General features: G+C 40.5%; 1 protein-coding gene across 3 annotated transcripts; it reads right to left on the reverse strand.

The window, feature by feature from the left end:
• Positions 1-9,122: 9,122 nt before the first annotated feature.
• Positions 9,123-27,631, reverse strand: ppp2r5ca (protein phosphatase 2, regulatory subunit B', gamma a). 3 transcript variants are annotated; one of them, XM_035167876.2, is made up of 14 exons: positions 27,412-27,631; positions 22,223-22,422; positions 18,830-18,940; positions 18,452-18,544; positions 18,238-18,368; positions 18,052-18,111; positions 17,285-17,393; positions 16,898-16,951; positions 16,481-16,651; positions 15,686-15,813; positions 14,555-14,656; positions 14,305-14,377; positions 13,025-13,141; positions 9,123-11,721 (listed from the first exon to the last, which is right to left on the reverse strand). In XM_035167876.2, the coding sequence occupies exons 1-14, from the start codon at positions 27,503-27,505 to the stop codon at positions 11,587-11,589; spliced, it is 1,578 nt and encodes a 525-aa protein (XP_035023767.1). In that variant the 5' UTR covers positions 27,506-27,631; the 3' UTR covers positions 9,123-11,586. The 3 variants fall into 3 exon arrangements, with proteins under 3 accessions (XP_035023767.1, XP_035023768.1, XP_035023769.1); XM_035167878.1 differs by having other exon boundaries at positions 11,585-11,721; positions 13,025-13,106; XM_035167877.2 differs by lacking the exon at positions 13,025-13,141.
• Positions 27,632-27,871: the final 240 nt, after the last annotated feature.

Consider the following 27,871-nt stretch of genomic DNA (forward strand, 5'->3'; position numbering starts at 1 on the left):
ATGCACATCTTATCTGCATTGTTTATTCTGTAAAATAAAAGTTTTCATATTGTCGCATATCAGCAAACTGTGATACTGATATGTCTGTAAAAGGCTCATATCCGTCTGATTTTAATTATAGCCTGTGATGTAAAGTAATTATGTAGCAACAATAGCAAAGTGCAATTTTCATTTTACTTGAGTAATTCTATTTTATGACAATTTAAGTGTCTACACCACTACATCAGAAGGAACTGTTGTACTTTTTACTTACATTTTTTTACTATTCAGACCAATGATACAAAGTATAACCAAATAACCACCAGAATACTCATATACTATTAGTATGGGCAACAGGCGAAACAATTGAGCATTTTAAAGGAAATTATTTATTTTTATTTTTATCAGGTACAGACGTTTTGGGGGAAATGGTGTTCACAACCTTCTTAATGTATAATTAAAGATAAGTGTCCACGATCCAAACTGTAAATCCCAGGCTGTATTATACAGCGTTACTGACTTCATTGATCGCCAGGGGCAAAGAGAAGCCACTGCAGGAAAACAGTCAATATTAGCTTCACCTTTACCGGCGGCGAAATTAAAGTGATGTACCGTACACATTTAACTATCAGTGATTACAATCCAATGAATTCAGAATACATTATTCTAAACTGTGCCATTCTGCACCATGACTATATCTTGTCACTAATGTGTTTCTTCTCTGTAAAATATTGCTACTTCAGTGAAAGATCTTGATTGTAACCTGCATGAGGGTATGATTTAATGCAGGACTGTTGTATCAGAGGAGTAAACAGAGGTGGCGCTCTTTGACAGACACTGTTTCTGAATGACCTCAAATCTGTTCAGTTGTTTTCACCACTTCACAAACTTAATTCACGTAATAGCCGAGGGTTTAACGTTCAAAGATGGCCTCTGGCGTTGTCTTTGAACTTTCTCTGGCACTGTCCACCAACTCCTGGATGGTGACCTCTGACCCACTTCCGGTCCAGAGGTTCAAGTTCAGGTCCAGTTTCTTGCCATTTTATCGACTCACCCTTACTTTTAGTTATTGCATCTGATTTTAGGTAACTCCAAGTTTTTGTGTCACTTTATATCTCATGCAAGATTTTCCTCTGACACATTTACCAGTGTCCATTCTGCGTCAACGTTAGTTGAAGCAGGAAGTGGATTGTGTGTTGTTTGCCAAACACAAATACTCCTTTCCAGTGTGATGGAGGGATTAAGTGACTGGTTTGGAAAGTTGCATGACCAGAGGACATAAGCTGTTTTTGTTGCCGTGCAGCTTAGTCAGTACAGATGCTTCTAAAATTAACTGAGTTAAAACGAGACATTTGTGGTAAATATTTGAGATTTTGCTATTTAATTGACTCATTGTTGGCAAGTCAAAGCTGCTTATAAAAAAACCCCTCTTATATCCACTCTTAAGCTTGCTTCTCTGGCTGCATTATTGTTCATCTATAGTGGATTTCCGGTGGCTCTGCAATGTTTTTCCTCTGGTTTACTCTCCTCTTTTGATGAGAGGATGATATTATATCAACCGTAAGTGCTGGCCAGTTGTGTAACTGACATTTCTGAAAGTACGGAGGATTTAACCTTGTGTGTGTTTCCATTTTCTATAAAGTAGCCCCCCGCTGTTCATCGTAACTGAAAGACTGGAGCCAAAGATATTGCCTGAAAATCAAGTAAGGTGCAAAAGCGAATGCATCTAGAGTAAATCTCGCCAGAAAGAAGTGCAACTTTAAAATAAAATGCACACAAACACTAAAGTCATTCACTTTGCACTAAAGTGGTTCATAAGCAAGAGGAGACGTTTTATTAGAAAACAGCTGTGTAATAAAAACATCTGAAGGAGCCAGAATACCCACAAGGCAAACAAAGATTGAATTCAACCACAAACTAAATGCAACAAAACCACATCAACGTACAGGGAAAAACCCCACCTGTGTTCATCAGTTGTTTTGTAACTTCTTCATACCTGATTGAAGATAATGAGATGAGGCACATCACTCCAAAATGAGGCATGAGCTTCCTCCATTCCCAGAAAGTGAGCCAGAGAGAGATGCAGGGCCCAGAAACAGCTGATTAGATTACCCTGCTGGGGCTGTGGTGAGGCTTTACTCTGTGGCTGCCACCCAGTCACTCACCTCAGCTGCCCTCTTCCCTCAGCTCTCATCCTCCCTCTGGCCCAGACTTGAGCCGCAGTCTCGGCAGAGTAACACCTCCCCCTGTAGGATCAAGGCAGGATTTCAGAAGCCTCAAATATCTGGAGTAAAGATGTCACCAGGAGAGAAATAATTGTGGTCTCTGCAGCGGGTTAAAGACAAATCACGAGAGACCTGTAAAATGTTGGTGCAGATCCAAGATCGACTTTGTTATTGCTTTTTGTAATACTGCAAGATTTTTTTTTACATTTGCACTGTTTTAATTCTTGAAATCCATCTTATTTAGGGGACAGATGTCTAATTTGGTGCAGCTCGATTGAAGTTGAAGTCTGTTGGGCCTTGTTGGAGATATACACTCTACTGATATATGCCAAGTTTTATATGTGTTACAAGCACCTCGTGTCAGTTATTGACTCAATATTGTCCCATTTGAGAGTTGATCTAATTCTACTTTGCACCTCAGAGGAAGTTTGACAGTGGGTTCCAAAACTCTGCCTGTCAATTGCTGTCAGGAAAAGAAATTTGACAAGATTGAATGACAGGGAGTGTGTGTGTGTGCCTGTGTGCGTGCATGTGTGAGCGTGTGTGTGTGTGTGCGTGTGTGTGTGTGTGTGTGTGCACCTGATCAGGTTAAAGTTACTTTAGAATTATGCCACGATCTCAAAAAGTCTTCCAGACAGACTCGCGGACTAATTAAATATGTCAGAACACAGCCCAGATATGTCAGTGGAATCCAAAGATGGTTACTTGCTACTAAACTAAACTATATGGACGTTTAAAGGTAAATTATTAATAAATCTCCATGAAAACATCAGTCTCTCTATCAGTCATACACTTCATGTATTTTTTAAGTATAGAATCTGAAGGAATATGAGTCACATACATCACTGGCTCTCCTTTAAAATATAGAGTTCAACACAACCTCAGACAGAGTGGACTGTGAAATGAAAAACTAAGATTTGTCAATCCTCCAAATGTTATGTTATCTAAGCTTAAAACCATCCTCCATTAAGGGCTTACCATAGCTCTATAATGTCGGTACAGAGAACAGTATACATACATTTTAAAAAACTGTATATGCAGCCACAGGTTCTTGAAATTGGTGAGAGAAAATGCTGGAACCAATCAGGTATGTTCAGCACTGCAAGCCCCACCCCAAAGGTCGCAGTGCTCTCTTAAGGTACAACCCCCCCGAAAAATGACTTTTTCATTGGTAAAAAGATTTACCCGGAACTCTTATTTAGACGTTGGTCCATGCGGTGAAATGGGTTAGTGAGTTCCAACAAAGGTTCATAGTCCTGGAGGAAAGTTCCTGCGATTAAAACAAGGCTATAACACTTTAAATCATTCCTAAATCAAAGAGAATGACAGAGACAATACAGCTCCTGTCTCCATTTACATTTATAAACTTAGTATGAGACTTTAAGAGCAGTGGTAGAACAGTGATGTGGGGCACATTTCATTTCATCGGGCCGCGTTGTCCCTTAAACAACTTTTTCTCTTTGCTGTCACCCTTTGAAATAACGTGCCTCACCCCCTCTCAGGACAAAATAGTGTAAGATGAACAAATTCAATGGAAATGCTCACCGACAAAATGGAGCTATAAACCTAAAAAAACATTTATGTGCTCAGGAGAGCTCTTCCATAAAACCAAACACAGAGATTGAACAAGATAATAATACACTGAAAACAAAAATTGTAAACCGAACCTAAACCATCATGACCTATATAAAATAAAAAGCTTATTTTTATACTTCAGGCAGCTGGAGCTCAGGAGGTAGTAGAGCGGGACTTCCACTATTCAGGAGGCCTTTGTGATGCCAGTGTGTGAATGACAGACATTAAGGTGGTAGTTCTGTATAGAGGTTTGTATTGAAAAGTGAATGTAAGCTGTAATGTAAATCACTGTTAAGACCAGAGAAGTGCTTTATAAATGCAGTTCCATTTACCATTGGCCTGTGGCCTGATTCTCCTCCTTCCCGCTGTGTTTCCTTTAAATTTAAATTTATATTATTTTCAATCCCTTTTCTCTGAACATGAGTTATCGATATTCATATTAACTATGCAGCTCATATCTGAGATCACTGGGATTTCTGTGGAATAAAGGTCAATTCACATGGACCAAGTTTTTTCTCCACTACACTTCTCTTTCACATTATACACTAATGTTCTGCATAGTTGCTGTTGCATATTTCTTGTTACTCATGTTACTCATCAGAATATTAACGAACCACCAGCTTATCAAACCTAACTTTTTCTTGTCTTATCATTATTGTAAATGCAGAATCTCTGGGTTTGGGTCTGGTTGGCAGGAAGGAAATCGACATTTGCAGGTGTTGATAATGAAAAGAGTCATTAGCTGCAACTCTAAACCTTATTGTAAACGTTACAATAAACCTCACAGGCTCCAGGCTGCCGTTCCTGTTTGTTAGGATGGGCGTCTGGTACAGTGCTGAGATATAAATATATATATAGAGAGAGAGAGAGGGAGAAAAAGAATGAGATACTGATTGATTTATAGACCACATAAAGATGTTAAGCGGGAGTTGTTGTAATCTCTCTCGTGAACCACAAATCAAAATCTTTTTTGCTCTTTGTTGGGAAGGTGGGAAATGTCATTTTTGCAGCAGACACGATCTCTACACGGTCTCCAGACAGAAGGCCGGGGACGTAGCATTTTGTCAGTGAGTCGGTCCTGGCTGTTACCTGCAGCCTGCGATGCTCCAGATGGTGACAGGTTTCCCCTCCAGTAGCCTGCCGGCCTTGGCTCCCAGCCACCTGTGAGTCGGGTAGGGCAGGTGAGGACAGCTTGGCAACCACACACTGACTGCGGCACACAAGCCCAGGTGAGGCTGTGCGATTTGAGCGAGCAGGCTGATCTCTGACCCGGATCAGCGAGAATTAATGTCGGTATCGTCAGTTTGTGTAATGTTACAGTGTAGATGTAAGGTTATATAATAGCATCTTTATTTGTGTCCCTCCGTGATACTGCGTGTGTCCTTCCAGCATATTAATAAGTATACATTTACGACACCTTCTCATACTTTATATCACTTCACTTTACAGGAGGATTTAGCTGTCATAAAAAGTGGCGTCTTCCGTTTTTTTGCCTGCTTTAGTGCTTTTAATTATAGACCTTTACTCGCTGGTAAAGTGAACACCTGGGCCTGAACGCTCGTGCTGGCAGATCTCCAAGAACATCAACAGTTCCCTGCCAGTCACGTCCTGATGAGCGCACATCGCGGCACCGTGGTTCACTCTGGGTCAGGGATAATGTGCATAAAGTGAGAGAGGCAGAAATCACTGTGATAATCTTTCAATATTACAGAGGTCACGGCACATTAAAGCATTCTACTGGGAGCAGATAGACAGCTGCTCTATAAACAGTCATTGTCACACTAGCTTTTATATCATTTCATGCCATTATGTTGGCGTACATACAGTATATGCATACTGTGTATATGCATCTCACGGCACTTTAAATCCCCACATTTAGGCTCTCAACTTGTATACGATCTGGTTATAATCTCTTTGCATTATTTTTGCGTAATGGTTTCACTGCTGTGGGTGTTTTCATACATACATCGTTCTTGCTGTATGAACATACAGATTGCATGTGGTCTTAGTTTGTTTGTTTGACCTATTCTAATTGTACACTAATCTGAATTTGTCTTACTTTTTGTTGTTGCTTGTTTCGGTTCTCTCTCGCAACCTGAAAGGGACTTAAAGATATAACATGTAGCAATTCTTCATTAAAATGTCTAAGAACGACGAGATCTATGTTGTATATTTTGTTGACTTTTGAATTTAATGTTTCCAACAATGTTCAAATCCAGAGAAATCGACTATTTTATATAAGGAAAGGGGATGTTTTGTTAGGGTCGTCTATGAATTGCATCACTTCTGCTTTACCTTTGGTAAAATAATGTCGGACTAAGAAAACTCACACTGCTGGCCTGTGAGCCTGTGAGCCTGTTAGCCTGTTAGCCTGTTAGCCTGTAGTCATAATAGATCAAGATTATTATCATTATTGTTACCGTTTTGCTGTGTAATGTGAAAAAAACTTTAATACATGAGCTCATCCATGAACATGGTTCGTGCCAGGTAGCTTTTCATCAACAATGGTGGTGAAGACAACAACTCCCATGATCCCACGCTCCTTCACAACATCGATGAGGCTGTGTTCAGAAAAAACTTGTTTGCATACCTCCACAGTCTTGTCCTCTTTGTACCGTACATACTTTTTTTTTTTTAATGGATTGAAGTTTACTACACTGGGACTTCGAGCCAACTGTGGATTCCACGCTTGATTTCCGTCACCAGTGTCAGCTCAGGACAGACCAACAGATCTCGCCGAAATCTCCAAACAACAAATGTCTGGTTTCGTGGAAATCGTTCCCCTTTCACAAAACAAACAACACTTGTTTACAGTGTTCCTTGGTGACTCACGGCTTCGCCTTCACCTTGTGTAACATCAAGATTTAATACTCTCTGTGCACCGGGAGATAAGCTACTACAGCCAACTGTTACTAGGAGTACAAGGCCAACCACATCAAAACAAACGCACCCATCACTCAAACAGGAAGTAATCCATAAAGCACGTGTATTTTTTAGGTTGACCCTTAATTCTGCGTCTCTGCCCACAAAGGAGCTTTGCACTCTCGTATCACTTTCTCAGATGTAATCGGCTCAATGCCGAATAATGAGAATAAAGTCACAATTAATGAAATGAGACTCCATGATCTTTTTGAAATACAGTCTTAGGGCCAACTAAAGGTAAAACAAAAAATAAAAGATTTCGAAATTAGGTCTTAATATTATGAGAATAAAATTGAAATATTATGAGAAAAAAGTCATACATTTATAAAAATGAAGTCATAATATTAACAAGAAAAAGTCATACATTTTTAAGAACAAAGTCATAATATTATTGTTGTGATTTTTTTTTACAACAATTAAAACTTTACTCTCGTAAATTTACAAATCTTTGTCGCAATCTCAGAATTTGGGCCCTAATACATGTAGTTGTATAAAGAAGCTTGTGATGATATGAATAATGAAATGCGCAAAATTCTGCCTTACACGTTTTTAAAGTGTCAATGCATTTCTACTCTATTCTGCAGTACATGTATGAACAGTTTTTGCTGTTTTCATCTGGTAAATGACTCATAGTTCAAGTTACAAAAGTATATATTTGGTTATCGAATGTTTATCAAACTCAGTTTCCTAGATAATGTTTGTATTTTTGTATTTTCTTGTTGTGCTCAGCAGTACAATTATCTACAGCAATATAAATACAGTATATATTGATAAAATGATTATTAAAAACCATAACCTTCACTCAGGAGTAAAAATAATTTTTAAAACAGACGTTTAAAAACATTTTTTGTGATAATTATTGATATTGACTGATACAAAATGTATCTCGATATAGTGTATAGACATTTCACCCTGTCCTAGTTTCTGGTAGGAAATCAATAGTCACTGATAACAAATGTGTTTTGATCCAGAGAAGAATCTCACCATATTGGACCTGTTCAACTCATTTCACTGTAGCTTCACATCAGTTTGCTGCTGGGGAAACCTGGGCAATGAATATTTCCTGTAGATCTGCATTAACAGTTAAAGTTACAGATGTTTTATTCTGAATGTCCTAACACATGACTGTTGGTAAATGTCCACTCACAACTATCTGGCCCCCTCTTGTGTTGAAAACAGTGCACTGCCGAAAGCTGCTGCTCACCACTGAATCGAAAACCAAATTAGTTTGTCACAGAACTCTGAGTTCCCCCTTGTGTTTGATTAAAATTGGCTTTACTTCATTTCAGGGCTTAACTTCACAAACCCAATGTTTATAAATAATATTTCAAAATGTTTACTTTTTCCCTTCAAATACATTCTTGCCTTTATTCTTACTTACCCCCAAATATGTGGTTTTAATAGAGAAGAGTAATGAGATAATAATTTTTTTTATATATAAAATATGAAAAAGTAATAAGTAGTTTTATTAGACCAAATAATGATTTTCTTATTTGATGTGGTATAAGGTCACAGGTGCATTAACAAAAATCTATTTATATTTGAATGTCTACTACACTGACATAACATACATATAAACAGTCTAACTCATATATACATGTATTCCCATTACAGATGACCAGTTATTGAGCACATTTACTCAGTTCTTAACTTTAGTTTTCTTAGTTAAAAATTGTGCATAGTAATTCTGTTTGTCATTTGTTTTGATTCTTGTTTTATTGCTGACTACATTTCCTCTTACATTGTGCTGCTGTTCCTGAAACAAAGTTCTCCTATGAAGAACAAATAAAGCTACATCTTATCTACCTTTTTCTGGCACCAAGTTATTCACAGACAAAGAATGAACAGTCAGCAAACTATGTTTAAGACAATAAGACCTCAACAAGGGCGTTGCAACAGGGTTAGACAAAGCAGGCAATTCCCTGGTGCCTCAATTGTATGCATGTACTTAACAATTTTGATAATAGAATTTAAGATGAGAATAATGTGGTTTGGTATATGTTTGGTGAAAGTGGGTGTTCAGTTTGGTTTGATGTACGGCCCCCGGGTCCCTTTTACCTGAGTCCCTTGAAAGAGTCCCTCCTGTTTGGTGTTTGTGAATGTCCTGGTGCACAAGTCAATTCTACAGCACTCACCGACATACCGTCCATGTAACCACGACTGGATGCATTATTTTGTACCAGGCCCCCTGAGACCACACACAGAAGATCATTAGGCAACTGTAGAAGTAATAAAGCCCAGTTAGGGTAGAGATGAAACAATCTTCTCTTTCTAATCTGTTAACAAGAACATGGTTTCCAGGAGATCAAACATGAGTTTGCACCACCAGCATCTTTGGCCTTGTTCCTTTATTGTCCGTGTCATTTCAGATGTGTGCCCTTTCGGTTAATTAAAGCCAAAATGGATGCATGGTTGAAAATATATATTCAAATAGTCTCTTTATTCGTTCTACATAGTTGTACACCACTAAAGACAGTGATAGGAGCACACAACGGGCTTGAACATTTGTCAGTTACTTTGAGGATGGAGGAAACTTTGCAGATTTTTATTTTTAAGAAAAATAAGAACATTTTCTAAACTGTGTCACTGAGAGTATCCGGCCGAAACAGGAGAAATCAGACGGTATGTGCCAGATTTACTTCTTTAACTTGCTATTGATGTTTTTTTATTCTGTACAGAGGGACAATTTGTACAAAATTAATCTAGATATATATATTTATATATAACACTACATGAAACAAGGTAAATCATATATACAATATTAAATGAATCATATAGTACAGGTCACATACAAAAGGACACTTTAAGTTATCATGTTTTGGAAATAATGTGTTAAAATTAAAAGATCTGCAAAGATCCTGCAGGGTGACAACAAGCCACCAAATCATCTTGAAATCATCTCGTTATTTGTGGACGACTTGTCATTTTTTAAAATAAACCTCTAACATCTTAAACTCATAAAATCCATAAAACATCTTCTCCCAGCAAGCAGGACTGTTTCATAAACGCAATGACAGAAATCCGTTTGGTGAATGGCATTCCTCCAGGGTAAAAGGTACATGTTTAACATGGTAGTTTTAATTTACATATTTTTGCATTCAAGCAAATACAGTATTAATACAGTTAACAAGCCAAGTCACAATGTCAGTTTATTTTCAGCATCTATCTGGCATTTTGTGGCCATTATTTGATACCAGTCTGTTTCAGCGTCGGGCATTCTGAATGGCCAGAGGAAGGAAAACAAAACAAAAAGAAAAAGAATCCAACACCTGACATCCACGCTACTAACCTCCAGAGACAAGACAAAGAAATACACCACGTCAAATATGAAGAAATCTAGCAGACCTCCTCAGTTTAAACAATGGTACTGACTGGAAGATACTTTCCAACTTTCAAACAACCTCCTCACTGAGAAGTGTCCGAAACACGGAGCCCACGAACCAGGCAACTGAATTTATGAATGGTAGCAACACAAACATGCCACACGTCTTTTATATTGGTTGCTCTCAGCAAGTAATTTCACTGATCATCTAACGTCAGTATGTTCACAGCTACTATCTGCTCATATGTTTGTTAATAAATTAATTTATTTTTAATTAATGAGGATTTTAAAATCTTTATCCCATACAATACTAATACACCTTCATGCTCTTTAGAAGGAGACAATGAGCAGAGGTTCTAACTCAGTAACGGCTGCTTAAAACCATCAGTGAGTGAAAAAAACACACGACGCTGTGTGACAGTACAGATCTGTGCCCCTCTCCCACCCAACAACAAGATTATATCTCCTTTACACAGACAATCATCTCTATTCGTTTTTACAGGAAACATTTTTATAAAACCCAACACTCACCTTAAACATGGCCATGCTCTCAGTCTTTCTGCTCAAGTGCATGTTTTATAAAACCAGAACATTATTACTGCAACTTAGGTAGCAAATGCAGCTTTTCATCCAGGCTTACCCTCATCAGCTCAACTCAAAACACAGCGAGTACCATTGTTTGAACCGTCTCGGCATCACTATGATCTGGTTCTCAAACATCGCCAGTGAACGGAAGGAAGCAAGCATATAAAAAGAGCGGCATATGGCACAAAACAATAAAGTGGAAAAGTGTCAGATGTCCACAGGACAACTTCCCCATTTCCTCGCCATCTTTCCTGGACGTTGCAAGGCTAAGGACAGGCCTCAGTTTGGTCTTAAATGTGCTAAACTAAAAAAACAAAAACTTTCAAACACCAGTGACCAGAAAACAAAGGCAGGTGTCCCAGATAAAAACATGAAACAAAACCAACAAAAAACACAAACGTCTTGGCACTGATAAGATGTCCATCAGATTGAGCAAAAAACAACAAACAAAACTGAAAACGTACAACAGATGGCAGGAAAGTCTTGTCTTTCATTTGACCAACAGGTTGTTTTTGTTCCCTTTGACAGAAAAGAAAACCAAGCAGAGACCAAGAGACGATCCTTAGACAGTGAGTCAGTCGCTTATTATTAAACCACGTCTCATCCTCAGTGAACACGTTTGCAAAAAGGAATGAAGGAACCAGGTGAGAGGAACCGAAAAGGGAAAACAAAAGTAGAACACACCGATTGTGGCGAGGGCTTAAAGACACACAAACACACACACCCACTCCTCTTCCTAAACTGAAAAACAAAAACCTGAGAAAGCAGAACTCTGAAGGAGGTGAATATACAGCTTCTGCACTGGGGCAGCAGGGAATGAAGGAGAACTAAGGATTCTGGGTAAACAGATGGTGGGGACGGGGATGAGAGCCCAGCGCGGGGGTCATAAGTGTTGTTCTGGCGAACGGGCCGAGTGGATGTCCATGGCTGTCGAGGGTAGAAGGGGCAGTTGAACCAAGAGCCGGCAGGTGGCGGGACCTAGAGTCCATCGTGGGTGGTCAACATGTCTTCAGCTCTGCGGTGGGACTCCAAGGCTTTTGTGGTGTAAAGATCCTGAGGCAACTCAGATTTACGTCGCACCATGGGTCGCTCTTTCCGCTGTTCATGCTGCAACTGTCAGAGAAGGAAGACGAGAGAAGGACGTTTCATTCATTTATTTATTTCACATATTTGTGGTCAAGCACAACAACAACAAGTTAGTCACATCCAACAAAATGTAATAAACAGAAACAAGAAGGACTGCGTCAGTAAATCAAAAGATAACGTAACATTAAAACAAGATTAAATCAAATTAAATTAACACATCAGACCTGTGCTACATGTGTGGAGCCTCCATGTGTTCAATATTAAATAAATGAGACTTAATGAAATAAACAATCTAATTAATGACTGTGTGATACATATGAACTATGCAACTTTAATAATCCAGGAAATTATTTTATGAATTAAAAGAATTAACTCCAATAAAACTTTGAAGACAATTAACTTTGATTTCATGTGCCAGTGACAGTTTCCCTGTCAGTGATGTCACCAGTAATAACTGAGATAATTTAAAGAAATGCAGAAAAGATAACAGCATCTGAAAGGACTGATACGGCTGAAAATGCCAGATCAGCCATTGGCAAGTATGCAAATCGATGTAAATCGAAGAAAATTGTTTCACTTGGGTAAAACTGTCATTTTCTCTTCACCAGTCCAAAACAGCAGTTATGCCGTACTCCGACTGGCGAGTACTGTTTTTAGAGCGGCGGAGAAGAAGTGATTTCCAGTCGTGCGTCAACCAGAGTTTGCTAAAAATGTCAGCAATTTGGCAAAATTTCACGCTGGAAAGTCCCACAAGTTCGACGGCTTCATGTGCCGTATACAAGACTTTAATTTTGAGGGGCTTACAATGAGTGCACTAGTAATCTCATCAGGCATTTGAAATACGAGGAGTTCAAGTTGTGACCATTTGAATTTGTTTAACCTGAGCGTGGACATACAACAATGATATCAATCAGCACTTCCATACAGGGTGAGTAACACAGCTGTTAAAATGTGCCATATAAGTTGCATAGTTTTTAAAATGCACTGGTATCTGTATGGGAAAAAGTTATTGAAATATCTAAAATGTTAAATCTATTATCGTTTATTTCATAATTTCTTATTTATGTATAATACTGAACACTTTGGGCTCTAACCACTGAGACATCAGGCTGGGGACATAAAACAGAAAGCTCTTGATTCCAGTGTTCAGTCTAGATTATTTTATACTTGCTTTTAGAAAAAATCTATAACAAAGTCTATATGTTATACACACAGTACATAGTGATAACTATTGTTGTACAAATAGACTTTGAGTTTTGGTCAATAACAGATCTATCAATGTAAAGGGTTTCATTAGAAGAGGAAAGATAACAGAGAAAGTCAGGTTTACCTGAGTCGCGCCCTCCTCAACTGTCTCTTTTAACCTCTGAACATCTTCTATCAAAGGGACATCCGTCTCCATTGCTACAGGACTATTGAGGTCAGAGGAATCAACATACATAGAGAACTATGTTGAAAAGAAAGGGAAAACAAAAACAAAAACAAAAAAAACACAAAAGGATGGAGAAAAGACTTTCAGTCGCATGCAAGAAGAATGAATCTAGAGGCTCTGGATGAATTAAATCAAGCAGCTCTAATCTATGGCAGTTGTAAGTGTGATGTGCTTTAGTTGTGGTGTAGAAATAGAAACGACTAAGACATTGTATGATTACATTATTTGGAATTTATTGATTGTGAAACACACACCTTGTGTTAAATGATATTAAGTGGATGTCAATTGCCGGGACAGTAGAGCTGTTTTCAGACATTAACTTTTGAAAATGTCATTTTCCTCAGTTTGTGTTTCACGCAGTAGAATATTGTCCTCGACATTTCCAGAACATTCAGGCGAGGAGTGGGGAGGGTGGAGCATGCAGGGGGCAGGAAATGTCGTTTAATTTCTACTGCGGAAATTACATTTTCTTTTTTTCACAGCACATCAACACCGGCATCGGTCCATTTCTCCAAAAAATATTGTTTTCTTGTCTTTCAAATTTAACTTCTACGTTTATGGCTCTTCTTTTTAATCCTGAGATATCTGTATTCTTTGTTTGTTTTTTTTAGAAGTGCCATTGAGATTTTATTTGCGTTGAAAATATATTTAAAAAATGTGTTTGACATTTTGCCACTTGGACAGAGTCGGGTCAATCATTTCCTTTGCTGAAGCTTCATATTTACTGTAAAGACAGTGACATGAAGCTGGTCATCAAACAGTGAACAAGGAAGTGATTAAGTGCACTTCTTAAAATGTTAAACTAGTCTTTAAAAAAAACTTTAAATAATGTCTGACCCAGAATTAAGATGTGAGGGGACAGAACCATCACAGCAGGATTTGAACCCGTGTGTTGCTGCTCTTGAGGGATGTCGTCACATCACTGATTCCTTTCACCACAACTAAGCACAGTCTTAGAAAGAACTTCTTTCCACATGAACTAGGGACAAACAGTGTGAGCAAAACCTACATGGGATAGGATGGAAAGGGAGCCACAACTCAGCCACACAACTGGATTACAGGAAACACAAGACACGTCATGCATTTCTTCTATAGTCCTACACACACACACAGAGAGACATGCACATTGGTAGGAAGGGAAAAACAGATGTGTTCCAGAGACCGCACACACTGCTCACCTGTGGATTTGACTTGGCGAGGTTTTCAATCTTGATCCAAGCCTCCTCACGTTCTTTTGACTTTGCCTTCTCTCTGTTAAACGAAGCACCAGACCTCCACTCATTAGTCTGCTACACTGATGAATGTGAAAACCAACACAACTATTCAGTCGCAGTCTTACAGCCGATTGAAACAATGTGTCACTCAGACGTTGTGTGTTAAAAAAAAGGATTAATCGAGTGGGAGAAGAGTGTCTGTGCTGCTGCCTACTTGTTTTTCTCAGCCCTGAACTGCTGCGTGCAGTCGTCAAAGAGCTTCTGATTCATCTCCATGAAGAGCTTCAGAGCGTTGTAGATGAGGCCGTGGATGGTCCTGTGAGCAGACACACACACAGTCAGGATTATCACAAATTATCACAGACAATAAAGTAAAAAAAAAAAACGAGGTTTGACACTTCACAATAACTCACTGACAAAACTATGACTAAAGCTTTGAACTGTTCATTGAGACACATTTACTTCCACCGAGGAGGTCATGTCTTCACCCCTGACAAAAAAAAACTACTAGTTGGATTTACGCAAAATTTTAAGTAAGGATGAAAGAACCAATAATATTTTGGGGCAGATGTGGACAAAGAGGTGGATTCAGGAAATAGTTTTTCACATTTTCCAGGGAACTACAAAGGTACTCAGAGCACAAACCTCCACGAAGTCCCATTATGAAACAACATGTTAATTAAATCCAGATTTTTTAAATTGGACCAATACTAAAGTAAACACTCTCCCAAAGAGGACAGATTTGTATTTTACTTTTTTAAATCAATATATAATATACATACACAATATCAATAAATGTTTGTAATTTGGTACGGATGGATATAAAAATCCAGATCCAGCAGATGTAAAAGTGGTTTCATGAGTGGCAGGTGTTTGTTAGTTGCTGTATGTTATTATATTTTGGCATGGATCCAGACAAAGAGGCAGATCCAGAAATGTGATCACACTCTTTAACACTATGAGATAAGGCCCTTGGTGGAAGTATGCACTAAGAGCCATTGAAGTTTACTTTATTTTTACCGAAAGCACCTTAAGTTGAAAGGTTCTACTATCCAAGTCTTTTATTAGGCACCAAAACCAATAAACTTTAAATCACACATTAAAGGTTTATCTGGAGCAATAGGTGCAATAATAAAAGGAATCGCTGATGATTTAAATGATAAGCATGAGTACATTCTGTGACCAAACCCTATCTATATATAAATCTACATACACACTTCAGAGATCGGTATGTGAGCTATTTGGTCAGCGGTTGTGTCAGACGGGTGTTACATGCAGCGTGAGGTACATACAGGGCGTTTCAGGACACGAGTACACGTGGAGCTTGACAACTCGAGTGTCTTACTTGTTCCAGTGGGTTTTCGAGTTGCGGTACAGAGCCGGGAACATAATAGGCAGAATCTTTGCTGCGTTGTCGCTGATCAGACTCATGATGTACTCGTTGTTCCAGTAGTACAGAGCTCTCTCTGCCACCTACAGGAAACAATATACAACACCTCAGTCAGACACCTGAATAACTCTTTGTAGTAACAGTGTTTTCAAACTAAAACGATCTCTGTCAACAGCGTTTTGGCACCGTATAAATTTTAATGCCCATCCAGACTGAAACGCCTGAAAACGCATTCATCACATGACCACTCATGGGCATGCGTGTGCCAGTGTAAACAGGAAGCATTTGGTAATAAGTTGCAGATTGCTCTATAACTTAAGAGCAATCTGCAACTCCTACGCATGAAAGCAGTTGTATAATTGTAAAATGTGGAATTTGCCTGCACACCAGCTGTAAGCAAAGACAACAGGGTCAGCAATACTTGTAATAGATTATTCATGATGCGTTCTACTTCGGTAGCCGAGACTAATGCCAGTTGTTTTTTTCTGGAAGCAGGTCATGTGATAGGAGCCTGACGGATCAGCGAAGGCTAATTCATGACCGAACAGAACTAATCAGCAAGCGGTTGTGAGTGTTAACGTCTGCCTGATTCCGCCTGTCCGGACTAAAACGCTTCCCTGGAGTTTTCAAACAGCAGCGTTTCTACACTTCTCAGTTTTAGCGGCTCTTAAACTTCTGAGGAGTGTGGACAACAGGCGTATCCCGTGGTCTGAGTTATGAAGGAAATGTTGTCAAAAACCCATCAGTTACCTGGAAGTGCGGACTGGACACACACTTGGCGAGCTGTCGGAACAGAGGCTCCTGCACCTTCACAAACTCAGACGGCTCAATGACATCCAGGATCTCCTCCAGCTCGTTGAGGAACATCACTTCCTTGGGACTGTGAGTCTTTGGCCAGTACTTTAGTAGAGCCATTACCACCTGTTGTGATGGAAGAGAGAGAGAACATTGTGCTGAATAACCGTCCAGGTAGGAGAAAAGGGGGAGAAGGGCTATTGGGCTGAAAAGAAAAGTTTAATATCCGACAAAGAATGAGCCAAATGATTAATTCATGAACTTGTGACCTTGCAAGAAAAACCAATGAAGGATTAAACCCGAGCTTCAATTTTTTACATCAATTTTAAGCCTCAAATTAGAAGTTTCAGCAAGAATTAGAATGGGACGTACCGGCTCAGTTAGAGTGCTGTCCTTTTCCAAAAACTGCACCACACAGTAAGCCAGCTACAAAACACACACAAATACAAATCCTTACACTGTGAAGGCATCTGAATTTATCCACAAGCAAACTAAAGGTAACATGACAGAGCAACCGACGGGCCCGAGGCTCCGACTGGCTGAAACATGCAATCCCAGTTTTTTTTAACAAAAGCTGCAGAATGACCTGCTGCTCTCGTGAAGAAAAAGAGGTGCGTTCTTAAAGCAGGTTTGGGCATGAATAATCAAATACATTTTTTAAAAGAATGTCACCTGTAAATAATATATCTCACATTTCAAACTGCTTTAAATAAGAATTTTAAATCCAGCTCCTCAGGGTTTATTTTCTTCTCAACTTACCTGTGGATGGTAGACACTAAGTGATTTGACTTTGTGCAGAGGCAATAAAACCTTCAACAGGAATATTTTGTGCTCTTCTTTTAGTGGTAAGGCAAATCCATTGATTATGCTGGAAAATAAAAAAGACAAGAATTATCAGAAAACCTAAAACACAAACTTTCAAAAACACTTATATTCACCTAAAGAAGACCTATTGTGCTGATTTTTACATTTGATTTACAGGACTACACTGGAGCAGCTTTGCACGATTGACAGTTTAAAAAAACTAAACTGCTTATTTATCTCTTCTGCAGCCTCTCAGTTGATCCTCTGACTGAAACAGTGCGCCCAGCACTTGTAAGCACCATCTCATCCTCTTAACAGTGTGAAGGCTTGATCGATGATCTCAATTAATTCTTAGAAATGCATCTCACTGTGCTGCAACATCCTGCAAAGCCAACCTGCTGACTACTACGTCCATCACTCTGCCCTGTTGCTAAAACAGGAAACCGTTCTGAGCAGTGTGACACCAGAGCTCGTCTCGCAGGGATTATTACTTTCACATATGTTTACTTCGTTATTTGAAACCTTGTCCGTGTTGAACATGAACTTCTCACATTGTAACATCTTTCTAATAATTCTAAGTCTGTATGTGGCTTGTATATATCTAGTTAAATGTTCATCTTATCGGCTTCACACTTGACATGTGAATTGTAAAGGGTTAAAGAAAGTGCAGTGTCAAATTTGGTGCGATTTGTAATACGTTCAACTTTTGTTCAGGCTCATACCTTCCAAGTATTTCCAGTAGTTCAGCTATACCATTGTGGTGCTCTGTCTCATAGATAAACCTGTGGGAACAAACAGGAACTGGATTCAGTGGCTAAACGCAGATTCTATATTTGATGATTCATAGGTTGACCATTCATCTTGGTATACATGATTAAAACAAACAGCAGTGGGAAGGCTGCACTGACCTATAGAAAATGTTATTGATCTGTTTTCTGATGTACGCTCTCAGCCCCAGGAACTTTCCATAGATCCTGTGGAGGGTTGTTTTGAGGAAGTCTCGCTCTCTGGGATCCTCGCTGTCAAATAGATCTAGGAGCTGCGACGTCAAAGAAGTGAAATGTTACCACAATGAAAAGTCACAATGAAAGATTCAATTTTGCCAACATGTTGCTTTCTTACCTGCATAACAAATTTCTGGTCGATGTATTTCTTTGCTATGTTGGGCTGAAAGTCGGGCGATTCTAAAAACCTAAGGAAAAATTCATAGACGAGCTGCAATAGAAACAAGACAAAACAACAAATGAGTGAATGCTTTAAAAATACTATAAAATCAGGTATATCAAGCTGTTCTGTTCTTTCAGTTCTGGGTCTGCATTAACGTGGTTATTTTTGTCTGTTAATTCTCCTATTTTTATACGTACATAAAATGAATTCATACACTAAACTAAAGCAGCCTAACTGCAAGCTTCAGCTACGCTTGGAGGCTTTTCTACACTGAGATTCATTTATAAATCTCTCAGTTTGGCAGACGATTAAATCATTTAAAAAAATGTCAACCTGGAGGTGTGGCCACGCTGCTTCAAGTGTTGGCTCGTCCTCTTCTGGATCAAACTCCGCTCCGGTGGGGTTGGATGATGGAGGCAATGTTCTGAACATATTCACCGCAAACTGGAAGAGGAGAAATGAAAATGAGTCGCTGAATGTTTACGACCCAGGACAGAAAACCATTCAAGTCAACTTCCTTTTGTTTCGATAACCTAAAGCCACCGTTCCTGCTTCAATCAGAGCAAATATCCATTTAAAGTTTGAGAAACAATACAGCGGCTCTGCCCAGGTTGTGTTAGGATACAAAAGACTTTTTCATCAAACAACCAGGCCAGAACTTTCCCCACTCGTGAATGATTGTTTACCGTCATGAAATGAGGTTAAACCAACAGTTAAACCACATCAAACTGGGGTGAGGGTTGCTTCTTTGATTTGGTGATTGTTTCTAAGAACAATGCAGTGTTTCAAAACTAAAATAAAAGTAACAGCAGCATCTCTGTAACCAGTTCAGCACACAGAGCGAGTTCAGCGCCAGATGCCAACATTTTGCAGATGCACTTGCTTGTGGTGAGTTTGCCTGAAGAGGTTGTTAGAAATGCTGACATCATATGAGGAGTACAGATAATTAATTCATACCCTTGGCCTCGTGTTAAATGATCAGGAGCCCATGTTAGTGTCACATTACACAATTTAGTTTTTCAATTTTCTGCCACTATTTAAATGGTCCGTGCTAAAAAATCTGCAAGGAAATTAAAAGAAAGACAACTATCATTAAAAAAAGGTCTCTAGAATTCTAGAATAAATTAAAAAAGCTTAATCACAACTCAAAATGCATAAGAAATGTCCCATCTTGGGTATACTAAAATCACTTTTCTTTATAGGTTGGTGTTAAGTTTGCAAACTAGCCTCAGAGCGAATGGCCCACAATAATCTGAGTGTGTTGCGTTAATGGTCTCTCACAGTGTCAACTGACTCCCCTGTGGGCTGCTGCTCCATGCTAGGCAGATCATGGGACACTGCAGGTGGCCTACTAAAACAGCAAGGGCCTTGTTTGAAAAGACAAGCTACAAGGTAGGCCGAGATAAGACCGTCAGGGCCGAGACGCACTTCATCACAGAACAGGCTGCAAAAGGAAACGTCATAACAGTGATTAGGACAATTCTGCTCTAGGCTTTGGGGATGAGAAGATAATGACAATGGAGGACGAGAATCTTTCTAAAACTCCTGTTTTCATTATGTTTACGGCACCGCTTCTGTTTCCTGATCTTCTGAATCTTTATAATCTCCTTGTTTAGTCTCTGTAAATTAAAATTAAAGCAATTCTTTCATTAATTCCAAACAAAACAATGTAGCCTGTGATGAAAATTGTACCATAGTAAAGTTCTTCGCTCTGGGAAAAAAAAACATACTAGCTTTCAAGTTACAGTGTTAGGCAGGAACGTTTTACATTATGTTTTCACATAAAACCCGACAGATTCTTTTAATGAGCTTTTGAAATTAATAACTTTTTTCATAGCCCCCCAGTGGCTTTAATCAGAAGACGAGAATGTTCACACACCAGTTGATGCTCCCATAACCTTATTTATAATAATTTCCAGGTAAAAAGTAAATGATGAAGTTTATGGGAGCAACAACTGGTGTGCGGACATATTGGTCTTCTGATTTTCGCCCACTTCTGTCCGGCCCCTCATGTTTATCACGTTTGGATGCTTGTGCGTTTGTATACTTTCTGAAAGTGGATTGGTTCAAGTTTACAGCTGCAACCAACTACTTTGATCATTGATTAATCTGGTGATTATTTTCTGGATCCATTCATCCATTAGATACAGTGCATTAGTTGATACAGCTTCACTTTTCTCACATGTTGTCGTGTTGCTGCCTTATTCTAAAATTGTTCAAATCAATTTTCTCTCAATTATTTAAACTTTATATCCTGTAATGACAAGTTTTATATTTCTTTTTATTTTAGATGAGGAAATGTGTAACAACCAGAGCTTTTTCTAGAGATGTGAAAGAAGAAAGTGACCAAAAACTACCAGAGGGACGGCCATTGCTGCAGCACTGCACTGATGGTGGCTATATGGTAGAGACAGAAGCCTCAGTGAAAGACACGTGAAAGCACCTACAGGACTCACAGACTGTGAGAAACAAGATTCTTTGGTCTGATGAAACCAAGATTAAATTGTTTGGCCTACATTCTAATCTCCATGTTTGGAGGAAACCAGACAGCTCGTCACCTGCTCGTCACCACCCCGACGACAGTGAAGCGTGGTGGTGAAAGCATCAAGCTGTGGTTGGGTTTTTTAGCAGCAGGGGAAGTAAGACAGGTTAAGGCTGGGCAAAAGCCTAACAGAGAATCGCTTAATGAAAGTCTCTCACAGAGCACCCAGCACCTCAGACCAGGCACAATGTTCACCTTCAAATGACCCTGAGCGCACAGCCAATACAAAGCAGGAGGGATGGGGACAACTCTGAATGTTACCGAGAGTCACAGTCCTGACTAGCAGTAATAATAGCTGACCTCCCACAGTCACCATCCAACCTGACAGAGGAACTGCTGAGAAGAATGGCATATCCATCATATCTGTTATACCCGTGGTGTTTTGCATCTCTGCTAGAACTTACAGGTCAAACAACGTAATGATGAGAAAAATAACTTAGACTAACACCAGTTGGCTGTTTTTCCTTCCACTGTTTGTATTGGTCAATCGTAATGGATACTGATTATTCATTTGCGGTGTGTTCTGTCACCTAAGCTCTTCCAGTAAAGCCCAAACACACAAGGAAACCAAGCAACTCAGAGAGATTATGGGACAAACAATGGTCGTGAAGACAACAACTCCCATGATGCCAAGCTTCTTTATGACATCATCAAAAAGGTGTTTTGTCATTGTTTTGATGTAATAGCTCTAGTGGCCCTTTTTTTCTTCGGGCTCATTTGTCTTTCAATTGTCAGATAAAGGCAAGAAAAACACCCATAATATTTTTCCAAAGCCCAGGGCAAAATCTTCACTTTTTTTTTTTGCCCAACTATCAGATCAAAACTCAGAAAATGTAACAAAAATCTGCAAATTTGTGAAGCTACATCCAGAATATACTTTTTCCCCTTCACAAAAAAGGCTGAAACAATCAAGTAATCATTTCTTTAATTTTAAAACTAGTTTGATCCTTCGTATCTATGACTCTAACCAACTTCTCTCCAAAAAGTGACGGGTTGTGACGAAACCTGATCACAATCCTCAGCTGGGACACAAACCAATAGTTGAATCATAAAATCAACTCTTTTTCTTATTTACCCTCCAAACAGCTCTGCCCTGCAGCTACAGCTGGCCCCTGCTCTCAGCCAGAGTTTCACCCTCATCTCCAGCTTTCATCGTAAACTTAACTCCCTCCAGCTCCACTCACCATGTGCACCACCTCCGGGTAGATGGGCTCTGTGATGACATTCCTGTTGTGGGTGATGTACTCCACCATCTCGCTCAGCGCCGCCCGCTTCACTTCCTTCCATTTTAGGTCGCTCAGCGGGTCGGACAGGAAGTCGAATAGAACACAGCACTGCCGTAGCTTCTGGATGAAGAGCTTCTCCTGCTCAGCGGGGGCCACATCTTAAGACAGACAGAAAGAGGAAAAAAACGTTAGGTGGACAAGTGAGACAAAGTCCAGTGGCAAAATGAGAGTTGCAAGTGTAACAAGGCTAAACAGTGGTAATGAAAAGATATGCCAGAGAATATCCGATAAAGGAGCCATGGCCAAAGCCTGATGGGTCACAAAGAGGAAGTCGGTTCAGCTGTGAAGGATAACAGTTTAAACAGCAATGGAAACAGAAGGTAGCAGGAGAATGATGAGGAGTGGCAAATGAGTCATGAAGACTGAAGTGCATTGAGAGAGAGGCAGAGATGGTGAGAGCCCAGGGGGAGGATAACGACAGAGCGGAGAGGAGGAGAGAGCGCAGCACAGGGAGGGGATGAAGGATGAAGGATTTGGGAACTAGGTGAACGGTCACAGATCTATTCATAAATAAAACCAAGCTATTTAAGCCTGTCATTGTATTTGACCATGGTGGTTTTAGGATTTCCTTATTCTCCTGATAAAGGCTGATAAACTAAATAACAGAGAGTGATTCCAAAGTGTCGTCGTTATGTGACACAACTTTGATGTTGCTCGTTTGACTTAATGTCTGATGTTTGATTTTATCTTTGCTTGGAAATCTTCACTGTCCCTCAGCTACCCAAAATAATCACTATTAGATAGGTGTTTGCAACCGTGTCCATTTCTTTTCTTTCTTTGTCAGACCGATTACGGAGAAACCACTAAACGGATTTCCACGAAACTTTGTAGAAGGATGGAACATGGGCGGAGAAACAACCCATTAATCCAGGAATTCAATTTCACATTTAACATTATGAGATATGGCATTTTTTGTGATTTTCACCAAATTTCTCTGAAATAACTCATTGATCTTGATGTAAAAGAAAGGTACATTTGAGCGACATATCTATGAGTGAGTGCAATAACGATCTGAACGGACAACTCTGATTGTATTTGCACAGTTATAAAAACTGTTTAAGCAGAAGTTACTTCTGCCAAGGAGGTTACACTTTCCCCCCTGTCCCTTTGTTTGTTTGTTTATAAACAGGATTATGGAGAAATTAAAGGATGGATTACCAGGAAATTTAGTGGAATGATGCTGTGTGAGTCAGAGTCAGAAGAACTCATTAAATCTTGGTTTGGATTCGGATCGGGGACGGATCCAAGAATCTCTACAAAGTTGTGCATGCTCGATGCAGTTACAATAAAATGTGGAGGGCACGGCAGTGAGAGAAAGTGCATCATCCTTACATCAAAACCATAAAGAGTTACAGCAAATCCTAAATCACAGGTTTATAAACCTCTGCAAGTCATGTCTGTACAGTAAAGACCTCTGCTTCATAATTACTTGTCCATGAAGGGTGTGGCTTTAACAATAGGCTGGCACTGAGGCTCGAAGCTGTCTGCACACGAGTAGGATGCTGATGCCATGGGTGAGATAAATTAGATCAGATGTATACAGTACAGTGTGTAAACATCAGAAGGACAGAAGGAGATGGATGAATCCCACTCACCCTCCATGATTCTACTGTAACCTTTGGGCAGAATGCTTCCAATTACTGAGATAAGCAAATTAGGCTGGGAGACAAATTGTGATTTATGAATTTGGCACAGGGTTCTAATAGAGAAAATGCATAAATAATACCCAACCGATAAGGGCAACGAAAACATGATATATGAATGCAGAAATATTATTCACATGATTCTAGGATAAATTAATTAATTCTTTCTTGCTGTCTTCCATCTCGTTTAAATTAGACTGAAAGTAATGAGGAAATAAACAGGCATCGAATTCCGCCGATTGAATCGTGCAGGTGTTCGAAAGGAAGGAAAGCACTAGAGGAAAAGCTTGGTATAGACACAGAGAAGGAAGTAACAGGCAGCTAAAACTATTTGGTCATGCCCTAATTTCAGTGAATGTACTGAGAGAGTTACAGAGGCCATAGCACGGAGGAGAGGGGCGCCACACACACACACACACACACACACACACACACACACACACACACACACACACACACACACACACACACACACACACACACACACAGAGTGTCAGTTTCAAGTCGGCCAATTTATCTTGATGACAGTGAGAGGTTGGGAATTCCAGAGGAGAGAGGGTAAGTGTGTAAGCTGCCATTATCGCACATTTCCATAAATGATTTGGCAGCCAATTGGGCTGTGACCGTCACAACAGGAAAATGAGTGCCCTTTACTCCTGATTAAAAACACATAAGGTTATTATCATTGTTATTACGTCGTCAAAATCCGCTTAGAATTACTTTTCACATCCATAGCACCTTCCAGAAAGAGGCTCAGTGGGGCAACAACAGTGAGAAACAGCAGCAAGGATTAAACTAAAAAGTAAATTATGTGGTTGTTTACTTTCTAATTTGCAATCGGTTGCCCTGTCTGGGACATGAAGCTGGCCCCTGTAACGTGTTGCCTAGCCTTGCACCCCTGACCGTGTCAGACTTAGCTCGCTGCTATTACATAAGTCTGTCTGCCCATGTCATAAAGTTTCTGTGCGCTCCCAAAATACCCAGCAGGTTGTTGTGTAACAGAGAAAGGCCCAGTGTTGTGATCCCAAAACCGATGTTAAGCACAATGTGACTTCTATTAATGCTCAAAACAGACGCCCGAGGAGAGCAAGTATGCGCACGCACTCACACTCCCGGGTATCATGTCTTATGGAGAACAAAACGCGATTTATCTTGATGCCCCCTATTCAAAACAAAAATAATAAAGTGTAGTCACATTGGAAAAACCGTCAGCACTGCAGCAGCTGCAGGTCTGAGGTTTGAACTGGTTTGGCAATCTGCTTCATCACCAGCATATTATGCTCAATGTAAACACTGACATACTTACAGATATGTAGCGGAACAGCGTGTTACAGTTTGGTTTGAGAGGTATGACTCTGGCCACATTGATCAATTAAAACTGATCTGGCTGCATTGTAAGCATCAGCAGAAAATACTTCCTGCATATAACAAGTTCTACATCATTGACACAAATGAGACACACTCATAGTTGCACTTTGGAGGCTGCCATGATACTGATGGCAAGAAATGTTTTGCACGGCTGGAAATTGAAATGTAGTCTTGTGTCTTGAAGAAAGATTATCTCCTGAAATATCTGATGAATGTGGACATGAAATATGGGCATGAATTGAACCATTAGATCATGAGAAGATGTTGAGAGCGATTTAGAGACGATCAAGGATTTCGGAGAGCTCATGCAAGGACACTAAAATCTATTCATTTTTGTGAAGATGTAAAAAATATTAACCGAAACTAAGCAAATTTGCATGAAATAAACAGGCACCATGATTGTTTTCAGGTTTATATCTTGAGTGAGACACCACAGTCCTGCAAACATCTAGGCACAAATGTACCATATTTTGTATAGTTCATGCAAATCACCTTTGTTTCTGACATTATTTGTTTTAGATCTTTGGAGTCAGAAACACTTATTAATGACCACACAAGCAAGCTGGAGGAACTTGAACATGAAAAAAAACCTATCTCAACATGAAAAATAACCTATTGACAAAGACAGTGTTGACACACGAGTAGACAATATCCGGACAGGACAATATCACATACAGTAACATTAGTGCAGAGTAGACTTCATATGCACTACAATAAATAGATAGTTTTAAGGAATGGATTTGCATGAACTAAACAACATTATGGACAATTGAGCAAGGCGTCTCCCTCCAGATACAAACCACAAAACACAATCAAAGTCTGTGATTGTTTGACAGTTAATTTACATGAACTAAACAACTATGGACTGTGATTGTTTTCAGGTTTACATTTGGAGTGAACCACCACTGTCCCGTACACATCCATGCACAAAATGTACATTATTCTGCGTAGTAGCAGTTTAGTTTCCCCAACAAGGAAACGCACAACACTGAATCAAGACATGGGTATGAAGTGCAATCTGTCTCAACTTGATCTCGAGTCAATCCGGATGCAGTACATTCGATGTAAACAACAGAGAGGCCCAATGGGAGGAGGGAAAGAGACCAGTGTCCAGCTCGTTCTCCCCCAACACTGAGTTGTCATTCACGGCAGTCGCCTCTGTGGTTTAACAGAGTGTGATCAATAATCGCCTGGGGCTTCATCTAACGCTGGGCTGCACCCGAGTACAGTGGTAACAGGCTGGGGCCTTTCAAACATGACTGAATGCATTGTGCACATATTAAATAGGCCGAGTCCCGCTTGTTGTAATCCTGAAACATTGCTGCTGCTGCTGTGACACGGCCGGCTGGGGGTCACATATTGACGGTGTGTTGACACAGATCCGCTGCACTTGAGGAGGAGAGACGTTCATTCAAGACTTCACGAACATGAGGGGTGGTGGTGGTGGGGGGGGTAACAAGGGGGGGAGATGGACGAGGGAGGGGGCTGCTGCAGAGCTGTGTCCGTCTGCTGTGACCAGTTTGCACCCAGGGGAACTGGAGTGTGGCAAAAAAAATCGCTGGGACCGAGCAGAGCAGCAGGGGGTGGGAGGGTGAGCAGGACTGGCCATGTTGGAGTCAGCTTTTAGCATTAGCCTTTAGCTCCCGGGGGCTACGGCTAATTACTGCACACACATACACACACGAATGGAGAAACGCGCAATTCCCAGCGAAACGTAAATGTAAAGCCGAGGACAGGACCCTTCCCTGGGCTATGACCTCACTTCCTTTGACATCACTAGCTCGGCGGGGGGATGGGCAGAGAGCAGCTAGCTAGTAAAACCTGATTTTTTTTAACACAGCGTCTCGCAGCGAAGCACACGAACCGTCCCCCCCCCACACCCACCCGCCCGCCCGCCCCTGTGGTTCCTCCAGCGAGCCGAGACGGTGAACTCGTTCTCTCGGCGTCCGGACGCGGTGGGAACCGAGCGGTCGCCGGCGGAGGAGAACCGGGGCACAGCGACACACACACACACACGGCTCCCTCTCCCCGTAATTCCCCGGGACAATGCAGGCGGAACAATTCGTCCTTACGTACCTCTGAAGTGCATAAGAGCCAGCGGCTGAAAGGGCCCGTTGGAATTAGGCGCGTCCACGACCATCCTGTCTCCGGATTTATTGCATGTCAACATCTAAACCTCAACCAGGAAGGCGCATCGACTCAGGGCGAGAGGCCAGCCTCCATTTTAGCACAAAAGCGGATCAGAAAATGAAGCTCTCCGCCGCTGGAGGGAACTGGCTGCTCGGTGACGTAGGCAGCGGGGGAGGCGGCTGATTGGTTGAGCGCGGGCAGCTTCGGCGCAATCAGGGTGTGACGGGCTGTGGACGAGGGACGGGGATTTGCTGAGGGGCCGCACAGGGGGCGGGACGTGTGCTGGAATTTTGGCCCCGGTTCCTCCTCCTCCTCTGGTGACGCTGTTCACATCTGATCCAGATCTGAGATCAGATTCATCCAGATCAGCTGCACAGTGGAACCATCAGCAGGGTTCATAAGAGAA

The sequence above is a fragment of the Hippoglossus stenolepis genome, chromosome 10 (assembly GCF_022539355.2).
Source record: "Hippoglossus stenolepis isolate QCI-W04-F060 chromosome 10, HSTE1.2, whole genome shotgun sequence".
Lineage (NCBI taxonomy): Eukaryota > Metazoa > Chordata > Actinopteri > Pleuronectiformes > Pleuronectidae > Hippoglossus > Hippoglossus stenolepis.